Genomic DNA, 10,918 nt, shown 5'->3' with positions numbered 1-10,918 from the left:
CAAAACTAGGATTTTATTCCCCTTTTCTCACATTTTCACACTGCTGTTGAAATAATTCTATTCTCTCCAAAGCCGGTAAATACAACTAAACTGAGTCATGAATCAACTTCGTAACCTGCACTAGACATAGAGGCACATTGATAAAGGGATGATAAATACGGTATAGCTTACCTTTCAGGCAAATGATACATTCACGGCCTGCATTCAGAGAAAGCTCTGGATTGCAATCATCTTTGCATGCATACTTTGATATTAATCAGTGTTTTCATGAATACTTTCAAGCTGGAATGTTATATAGACCAAAGTAAAGGTTTAAGAAAAAAAAAAAAAAAAAAAAAAAACACAGGATGATTGAAGAACACACAGGGAAACTTGTCGTCTTCCTTTTTTTAGGGAACCTCTGACAGCGGTGGCAGTCTGGACACACAGGTTGGACATCGATAAGTCTGAGGTGCATTGCTATCGCTGACGCCCAGGTCACAAGATACAATCTACAGCTCCATCAATCAAAACACACTTGCCTGCTGCTGACCATCTCTCCCCTTAAGCCCCCCCCCCCCCCCCCCCCCCCCCCCCCCCCGTCGTCACATACACCTCTCCTTCCCATCCCCTGTCCTGCAGCTTCCGGAATATTAAACATACACACTGTCCCTGCTGCAGATGCAGTGCCATTGATTAAGTGTCAATCCTGAGGCCGCAGTAACTTGATTGGAATCAGTGAAGTCTAAATGAGAATTTTTCTAGCAGGATAGGAGGAGGAGGAGCAGGAGAGGTGAGGTGAAGGAGTTGGCAGGTTTCTCATTGTTATTATCTTCATTTTTGTAAGTTGGGTAATATTTATCAGCATGAATACGGCTGATCCCAGCATGCTTTCTGCCCGCGGCCAGGCTTCACAAAGTGTCTCTATTTGTGTCGTCACCTCTCCCTGCAGGCCTCAGAGATGGAGAAAAGTCTGACCTTGGTTGTTTTCCCTTGTTCACTCTAATTCAGAAAGTTATTTAAAAACGACACTGCGGTTTCGACACTGCAATATCCATCCTGACAACGCATTGTGCTATTGGATATTTTGTCAGTCTTGTACGGTGGAGCTAAAAGGTATGGGCGACTTCCCACTGGGTTTCTTAGGCATAAGTAAAATGTTCTTAAAGTAATGTTAATCATAACTGATTCTAGTCTAATGAGAATTCCAAACCCCTACAGTGCTGAGCGCTTCTCCAGAGTCAGCAATTAGCTTAATGCAATTAAGGCTGCGGCTCCTTCGACTTTGTGAGAGACTATTTGCCCAGCTCCTGCTAAAATGTGGACAAAGCCAGATAAGCAGTGCTCGAGAGCTGGCAACACATTAACTGGAGCCCACTTGACTTGTTTTATTTGCCATCAACTTTGTTTATTTAGCCGAATTTAAAGAACACTTTAAATCCCAGATGTTGATGTAAATGCAATGCTGTTATTACATCTTTTTTCCCCACTATATATTTTTGTTCTCTGCAAAGACGAGCCCGAAAAAAAAAAAAGAAAAAAAAGGAAAAAAAAAAAGCAGAAATGATCACAACACAGCTGAGAATCTGCATGAAAAGTGTTGTAGCTTCAGTGATATTGTAGGATCTTCCTCACCCTTTGTTTGTGTGTGTTTGTGTGTTTTGTGTGTGGGCGAATGAGAGAACTGTCAAGTTCTGAAAAAAACAGGCATGAAGCAACATTTAGCTTGATTTACAAAGTGTATCTAGCTATGCACATGCATAGGTTTGATTTTTACGGGAAGTTACATGTAAACGACAGGGAATTGTGCCGCTGTTATCTGCATTGTGATGCTGCATTGTGATTCACCATAAACCCTGACAGTGGCTGTGTGTTTTGTTTTTTTTTTTTTGCCACATCACTGGCAGCATTCCCATCTTCCCCACAAGAGCTCTGCCTCGCCAGCATGCACTCCCCTCAATAGCTCAATAGTGCCACCAAGTGGAGAATAAAGACCACCCCCCCACCCACCACCACCATCCTAACTTTAAACATGAGGTTAACAGCTCCAGATGCTTGCAGTCAGTGCACCGCAAGGGGGAGGAGGGGGGCGCGGCGGCATTGCAGATGCAGGAGCCACAGAGGGCTCAGATAGGAGAGCAGTCAGATGGTCGCAGGGCTTGGCTGCTGTCCCATTTTTTGATGAGCGGACATCAAATCACTAATCTGTTCATTAGTCTTACAAGAGGAGATCTAAGAGTGATCTCCCGTTCAAACAAATCAACACTGCGTGCTGTTAGTCATCATGCAACATCCTTTCTGCCATCCATGGTAACCTTTTTCTTTTTATCAATAGGTGCTAAAAGCCTATCTGCAAATATCTGTGGCAGATACTGGGCCATCAGGGTGCTCCGCATTGCAATCTGTCTTTAATTGCACAGGACTACAAACCTTTAGTGTCTCTATCAGCGATAAGTGTCGTCTTAGACACAGATGCATCTTTGAGATCAGCCTTCAAATCTTTTCTTTCCTCACAATCAAGGTCGCAGTGTGAGTGCTAGCATTGTGTGAGGCTCTTTCCCCCTCCTGCCTTCATTACTATGTCATTAGCCGTGGTGCTATTCAATTTCCCTCATTTCAGACTTTTCAGATCAATATCACTCAGGCTGCTGGCTAAATAGCTGTGCTGCTACGGGGGCTTTTCTATAGCTGAATGGGAGGTATCCATCACCGGGCTAAAAGAGACGTTCAATGCCGTTGTAGGGTGATGACCACACACATTTTAAGGCTCTGGAGAAACAGTGGTGGTGATATTTCAAAGAGGATATTACATTAGAGTGTCAGGTTTACAACATCACCCCTTTGCTTTTTTCTTTTTCTTTTTTTATTATTTTCAACCCTGCATCAAACACTACCACAGCAAAGACACAAATCTGGAAACTTGAAAATGAATTTTATTGTTTGCAGGTACTCGCAACCTCACAACAAAAGGGTTCGTTTTGTTCTCCTCCCAAATTCTGCACGCTCATCCTTTTTTTTTTTCTCCCCCCCTTTGTATTCTTATGATGGAGCTACTGTTTCCCTTTGCTGGCAGAAAAGGCAGCCGCAAGAAACGAATGAAGCACAGTCGTGTAATCGTGCGGTTAACGCCAAATGCATCCGTGTTTGTGACCAAGGTCGATAGGCCAAGTTATGAATGGATCACTTCTGTAGTCCATCAGCTCAGTGTTGGCCGACACTGTCCCACATGAGAGCGTTTAGCAGTATCATAGCGCTGAATGAGGCATGAGCCAACTAAAAGGCTGAAAACAGTCGGATCAATGTCCTCCCATTGAACAGAACACACAGAGTGGGAGTCAAGCAATCGTAGGCCCAGACTAGCTTCATCGTTGAGAGTAATTAGATGTGGCATCGACTCCAAGGCTCTTCGAGGGCTGATTATTAATGTCTACAATGGAATGTAAGAGGACACCAGGTCATGGTCACATGAAGAACAGTGTTGCAGAATCAATTTCAACACCTGGATTGATCTGTCTCGGGAGTAGACGTGGTTTGAGAAAATGGTGGTTTGGTGTGGAAATTACAAATAGAGAAATACAAATATTGCAGATGCAGAAGATTAGATTATTTCAATGGCGATTGTGGCTTTGAACGTAAGATGAGTAGTCCCCCCTTCTTCTTGGCATCTGTTCTTAGGCAAAATACTTAACTTCCAATGTTTCCCCCAATATATAAACTGTGTGTAAAAGAGAAACCACAGTATAAAAGTGTGAAAGAATGTAGCTTGTAGTGTGAAAAGGTCTAATTAAAATGGCTAATTAAACTGGAAAAGCACAGTCCGTATACCAATTTTGCACCTGCCACAAAGGTTTGGGTTAGCATTGGCATTCTTAGTAATGTAGATTGTGTTACATTCAGCGTTAACCTTTTATTTTTTTCTATTTGTTTTCAATTTAGGGACAGATTCAAGTTGTAACAATTAAATTATCACTGCCAATATGTCACCAAATGTGCAGTTACCCAGAGAGAATCGTTCTTTCATGTTAATTCTTCAAGTTAAAACAAGAATATCAGTAAAATTGCCCAACCTTCACCAGCGATTACAGGTATGAATAGTAATGGGTATAAACTTTTAGGTTATTTTAGATTAAAGCAGTAGAAATGCATGTGTAACTACAACCTCAGATTCATTAGCGAAAGTGATTAAAAAAAATATTCTCAGTTTCTGTTTTACAAAGGAAAGACAAACTCTTGGTTTTTTCTTTTCAGTAAAATTCCTTTTAGTTACAGAAATTCTTAACCAGGGCACATGTTAGAAAGATGCATTTAATACTGAGGGATCATCTGGGAACCACAAGAAGGAACATGATAACAGCCTGAAAGATTCATTTTCAGAACAGCAACAAACATCCGTTGTCAGTGAAATAGAAGGACCGGCAGCTATTTAGTTATTTATACAGAAAAAATAAATACCAGCAAAGTGATGAGTCTCATTCTGTGACAGACCAGCAGTTAACAATATGGCACTCAAATTCTGAATTCATCTCCGCACAGGCACAAAGCAACAGAAACATTTCCTCAGTCCGGAATTTCAAGACTGAGTGTTTCTTAAATAAGTGAAATCTTGGCATGCTACATTAAAAAAAGGGAAGAAATAGAGAAAGGAATCCTCAGTCTGGCTGGATAGTAAAACATGGAATAGAGAAGCATGCAGAATAGAAACAACAAAATTACAACTTGCATCAAAAGAGATTCTCAGGGAAATGTTTTCATAAGATGCTGCTGTCAACTGAGAAGCCTCATTACTCCGTTTTATTTTGTATTATTCTTCCGATTATTCTGTTTCATCTGACATTCTAAGAACATCAGAGTTTACACTAAAGCTAATGGAGCAGACAGGGTTCTTCATCTGACAGCTGCCGTTTCTGCTACATTCACAGTACTGCAACAGGATAGATCATCTATCAGTGCACCGCTACAGGACAGTACTGTATATTGAAATCATCACAACAGCAACAACTATAGGACAGTTACAGATATTCGGGAAAACATGACAAAAAGTGGAACATTGATCAAAGTCCACCATAATTATAACTATCCTCGCAGTCGTTTCGGCTGCTTCATTTGTTTCCACAATGGTTTGTGTTGTCTTTTCACACTTCAAAAGGCGCCACAAATCGACCACGCTTTATCTGACATCGAAACTGGCCCATTGAAATGTATTTCAAAGCAAGATGATGAACAATAAAAAGCAGAGATTCTCAGACAAAGGCCGTAGCTTAGTCTGGGCGGCAGGTTTTACTACGTTGCCAATAACAGCACCTCCATTATGTTTGTTTTTTGGGCTTTTCTTTTTGTTTTGTTTTGTTTTTTCCAGGAAAAACATAGATAGCTATTCAATCTGCAGCAAAGCGGGCTCAAATTATAAACTGCACTGACTTTAGCCTTCCAACATGAAAATACAATTTTATGGATTATTTCTTTCTTTCTTTCTTCTTATTTTTTTATTTTATTTTATTTTTTTAGAATATATAGTCTTTACAGTAACATTTGGCTGACATCAATGAATCAAAATGTAGAGTTAATACATAGAAAGACATTGCATTCACATTGGTCATCACATTCATGTGTGGCGTGGAGTTGCTGTTGCAGTGTGCGTCCACTGTGTGGCACCATGTAGGTATCCTGGCTTGTGTTTCAGTGCAATGTCCCCTCAGTGTGGAGGGCTGTAAAACTGACATACTGTAGCACATTCAGCGTCTGGCTCCCAACAGTCGCTTATTTGGCCTCTTGCACACCGACCGTAGGAGGGAGGGATTCTTAAATAGCGAGCTGGAGACTGGCCTGTGCATGGAAACCTCATTTCAGTTCAAGGCTCCTGCAAGGATTGCCACAAGGTGACTGATACATCCAATAATGTGGGTTTCATTGCTCAAGGGTAAGAGCTACATATAAACACAGCAGTGGTATGGTAACTTTGTTTAATAGGAACATCTCCTGTAAGGCTGAATCACCAACTAGGCAAAGCAGGAAACAGCCCCCAGGACTGCAAATGGGTAGAGGTGGTAATTAGTATCTTACAGAGGGGGCTGTTTGTCAAAAAGGTGATATTCTCCATCCTAATACAGTTTTGCTTCATCAAATTGCAACATATTTTGGCCTTGGGAACAACTACCAGGGTGACCTGGCCACGTTCTCTTGTATTTTTAGCAGCTCTGACAGCGTGGCTGGTATTGTTTTCACATTGTGTGTGTGTGTGTGTGTGTGTGTGTGTGTGTATCAGATATTAGCGAACACTAAAATAGAGGAAGGCATTTTAAGAAGAGATTTAAAGGAAGATATGGCGCTACAGGCTCTGATTTGAGTCAGGGGAGAGTGTTGGGGATAATAGCGAACGCCCACTGTTCCAATTCTTGACCTCGGGGGGGACCAGCAGGTCCTCCTTTCCCAGATCTCACCTCTCGGTGGAGCACATACTAAGTCAAGACTGCAATTATGGGATATATAAATGGTGGAAAAGCCTTCCAAAGCCTTAAAAGCCAGCAATGAAACTTTAAAATCAATCTGGAATCTCATCTAGGAGCCAATGAAAGAAGACGAGGGACAGAAAAATGTGACGGTGTATCTGTAATAGTAGGAGTAGCAGCATCAAGTAGTTGTAATTGCTCAGTGGTCCTGTAATAGAAATGTCTACTGTGTGCACACATCTCATGAGGTGGTCTCTAGTTTGACTTGTTTTGCTGTCATTTGTTCTGTATTGGCCTTCAGAGAACTGCAGGAATTTTTAACCTGGGGCTTATTTTCTCGTGATTTTGGATGTCAGTGATTCATAGTGGCAAAAATCTTTGGATTCATTGCACAATTGGGCAAACATTGTACAAATGTAAAATGTGTAACATTACTGTGGAGGTTCAGATTGTTAATATCTGTCCAGACGGTGATTCATTTTACCTTTGTGGAAGTTATTCAAATGAAACAAGCTTGGAAGAGAAAATTATTAATTGAATGAGCTGCTCATGTTCTAAGATACTTATGTGCAACCTGCAATGAGACCACATAAGTAGGCTTTGGTGTGAGGCAGAAAATGTTTGGTCACACCAACACATTTCCTGGGCAACTACACTTTATTTAGCTCATAATGTTTGATTTTAGAACCAGTTGGTCTGCATTCCTTACCCTGAGCAACTGATACTAATTGTAGGGTAAATATTGCGAACAATACATATTTTTTGTGATCTAACATCAGTAGCTTTCATAGGAACAAATCATGCAGTGTGATGAAAATGAAGATGGGAGGTAGCCACAAAAAAAAAAAACAAAAAAAAAACAACAATGTCAAATGCATCAAGTCTTTGCAGGACACCAGGAGCCATTCTAGTTTTGACTGGAAATTATTAGCTCAGGTAAAAACTATTTAGGAATGGCAAAAGTGAACAGGAACATCAAAAATGAGCACTTTTCTTTAGTAGCCAAACTCTCTCACCTGGTTATAGGTGGACGTCGAACACGCCCTCCTCTACTGTCTCCAGGTCCTCTTCAGCAATTACTGCAAAAACAGAAGGGGTGGGGGTAAAGATATGAAGAGCACAATTACCAAACAAATGGAAATGCAAAGCACAGACTATAGCTAATAAAATGTGTGGCCTGTCTGTTTGCCATTCCAGTTCATTTACTGCTGAAGATTTTTTTTTTTTTTTTTGTCCACAGCGATATGAAAGCCAGGCAGGGCACCATTTCTATTCATTTCTGATGAAAACGCAGCAAGTGTGAGTCACTGGCCTCGCCGTGCTTTGGACGAATCAGATTTCCTTGGCAAATCGCACTCTATTGTTTGAGAATAGCTTCCCGAATTTCAGTGCAAACATACTGTCAAGTGCAAGGGTGACAAAAGCAACAAAAAATAAATAAAACGTGGCAAGGTGATAAGTTGTGGAAAATTACTTTAAATGATATTTTTATGCAATTACACAATGTTTTGGAACAGATAATGGCAGCTTTCCACTGCTGTTTCTTCCATATTTAAAGATTGTGAGGTGGTTTGTCACACTGTTGTGTTTACACCAGTTTCTGCAATAAGGAGGAAACATGAACTTTCAGTCTTTAACTCTAAAGTTCCATTAGAGGATCAGATAATTTCCTGAATATTAACAAACCAGATTATAAAAAACAACAAAACAAAGTCATCATTCCTAAAGGGGAGACAAAAAGCTATAAATGACAAAGAGCAGTAAATATTTACATCATTTTTGTTATTCCAGAGCTTGCATGTACTTTAGTTTAAGAGGAACGCTTGCGACATGCACAGGATCTAATTCCAGCTGACCTTGGACCAGACTGCAGTAAAATTGTCGGTGCTTTTAGTGTCTGCATCATTGCAGAGGAGATTCGAGGAGTCCCGAATTGGAAATCAAATCTAAAACACTGATCTCTTCAACCTGAAAATATTTCCACACATTCATGATTATATATGAGTATTTCGGTTGGATTGAATTTATCAGGCATAAGCTACTTTTCTGCATCTCTCCTCTCAGTTTCGGCAGCAGAAACACTGTGGTGTGACTGCCTCAACTGCATCCCGTCTGTCCAACAACATTTGTTCATCCTCAGACAAAAGAGCATAGATAGAAAACTTATTAGAAGCTTGCTAAGAATCCATGAATAAATTTTCCCTTAATCCAAGGGCTGATTTTAATCATAGGAAGTCATTTGTCACAATTGTCATTTGTTTCCTTTATTCATGGTCTGAGTATTGTTGCGTCTCATAAAAATTCAGTCTCTTGCCACTGGAACACAGTCATAGGTAAACCAAAGTTTGACTGATCCAATTAATTATCAGCTTTGTAAGAGAACTTCCCCAGGGCTCATGTTATTCCAGATAACGAAAAGGTATTTTGAATTAATGTTAAATTGGCTTTGTCGCTTGGGCCTTGTGTGAAATGTTTGAAAAATGTAAAAAAATAATAATAATAATAATCTGATGATCATCACCAGATTTTGAAATAAAAATAAAAAAATATATATCAGGAGGAGAAAGCAACTCATTGAACCTGTTGTGAAACAAGGACTTCAGTATATTCCAATATGTGATTGTGTATCATCTCATGGCATCAGTGCAGCAGCAATCTTTGCCAATTTGATGAATGTTACATTTTTAGTTTTAGCTAAAAAAAAAAAAAATTTAAAAAAACAGAGTGCTCTCACCTGTGTTCTGCAGGCTGGGCGGGGTGTTTGCAGGTGGAGGGAAGCTATAGGACCTGGCCTGGAGAGCCGGTGGGGCCTCGTGGCTGATGCTCTTGGTCCTCTTCCGGCACTCAACGGCCAGGCGGCTGCGGCAGGCCTTGTGGCAGTTCACCCCACATGCTGTCCCCAGAGCATCCGTGCGGACGGAGAAGGATGGCGGCAAGGAGGGGTATCGAGAGAGGGCGAGAGGGCGACGGGGTCGGGGGAGAGGGAGGGAGAGCGAGGTCATCGAGAGAGGAGGCAAGATGGGAGGAAGAGAGGGCGAGGGTCAGACCGAGGGATGACTATCGACAGATATAGTGGGGCGAATGGTAGAGCTAGTGGCAACAGGATAGTGCATCTATATGCCATGCAGACACACAAACTTTGGCACATGTGCGTAGTGAGGTCAACTGTGTCCCCCAACAACTCGGTCAAAGAGGGGGCATCTAAGAGGAGAGGAGGGATGGGTCATCATCCAGCAGCACAGCAAAAATATATGAGAGTCAAACAAACTGGATCCTCACAAACACACACACACACACACACACACCGTACCATACCTAGTATTGTCTCAAACGCTTTATCCTTGACACCACTTCACGTTTTTTTTTTTTCTTGAAATTTTTAAAATGCAGCACTCCTAACAAATGTATTAACTTTCATATTATCATCTCCTGTTGACAGTAAAATAACCTGCATTGAAAAAAAGGCTAAATTCTTTCTCTCTCTCAGTTTCGAAGCATCATTCATGATGAACGATCTACCCTGAAATGTTGAGGCAGAGCCATTTTCTTTTATTCAGCGTTGCTGGCAGCCTGGATGAATCTCAATACTCTGTTTAGTACTTTTCATAATTAATGGACATACATCAAAGTCTATTGATCATCACAGCCAACTGTCAGCACAATCGTAAATAATAATATTTCTGAAAACGATCAAGCAAAGAAACTAAAAAAAAAAAAAAAAAAAAAAAAAAGCCTGTTATCCGACTGTGACATTTTTCTTTCCATTTTTGGGCGGGAGGGACATTTTGTGCCTTTAGTCTGTGGACAGTTTACAGAGACAGGAAATGGAACAGAGAGAAGGGGATAACCACGGAGGAAAGAGTCCATCCTGACTGGGGATCAAATCAGGTGCTAACCAAATGTCTCGTGGGACGTCCCATTGTTTTGTGAGTTGCTGTTTTGAAGCCTCCACTTTAAAATCTGAGATGCAATTTAGTTTTCTTTTGTTTTTGTTTTTTTTTTTTATGCCAGAAGACACCATATTTTGAGGAGAAAGTGCAGCTGAGGAGGAGTGAGAGCTGAATCTGGCCTGCTCTGTTCTCTATCCTGATTGTGTTGTACAGTCTTTCAGTCACACAGCAGCCACACCCTAATTCATCTTCTGCTTTCTGGTCTATTTTCCTCTAAATGCGACCATCATTTCAAAAATGGACATCATGTTGTATTGAAGGCTTGAAGCTTGGTCCTAACACCATTATATTTTACTGAGCTTATAAATCAATTGAGAAGAAGGGCCACTTTCCCATAGACTTAAATACAATCTGACTTCTTTTTACAGCTAGTGGAGTCACCCCCTGATGGTGTTTAGATAGAAACTCAGCTATTGGATTGCCCATTGTGTTCATACTGAAATCAGATAACTGCTATTGTAACAGCACCACACCAATTAAAATCGCAGAGATGCTTCTGAGTCTAAACAGGAGGTCTAGCTACACACACACAGACACACGCAC

At 40.9% G+C, this 10,918-nt stretch overlaps 1 protein-coding gene across 2 annotated transcripts in view; it reads right to left on the bottom strand.

The window, feature by feature from the left end:
* Positions 1-4,023: 4,023 nt before the first annotated feature.
* The window catches only part of LOC115058515 (RAS guanyl-releasing protein 2), a 33,086-nt gene continuing 26,191 nt past the window's right edge, over positions 4,024-10,918 (bottom strand). Inside the window, exons 15-17 of one of the 2 annotated variants that reach the window (XM_029525859.1) lie at positions 9,160-9,318; positions 7,442-7,504; positions 4,024-5,836 (exon numbers count right to left, since the gene is read on the bottom strand). In XM_029525859.1, the coding sequence (XP_029381719.1) occupies positions 7,446-7,504; positions 9,160-9,318 (218 nt within the window). In that variant the 3' untranslated portion in view covers positions 4,024-5,836; positions 7,442-7,445. The remainder of the gene's footprint in view (positions 5,837-7,441; positions 7,505-9,159; positions 9,319-10,918) is intronic. The other variant, XM_029525858.1, reaches the window with a different exon arrangement.

This window comes from Echeneis naucrates, chromosome 18, assembly GCF_900963305.1.
Source record: "Echeneis naucrates chromosome 18, fEcheNa1.1, whole genome shotgun sequence".
In the NCBI taxonomy this organism is placed as follows: domain Eukaryota; kingdom Metazoa; phylum Chordata; class Actinopteri; order Carangiformes; family Echeneidae; genus Echeneis; species Echeneis naucrates.
The sequence above is the reverse complement of the archived record's forward strand: the minus strand, read 5'-3'. Positions and strand labels throughout refer to the sequence as shown.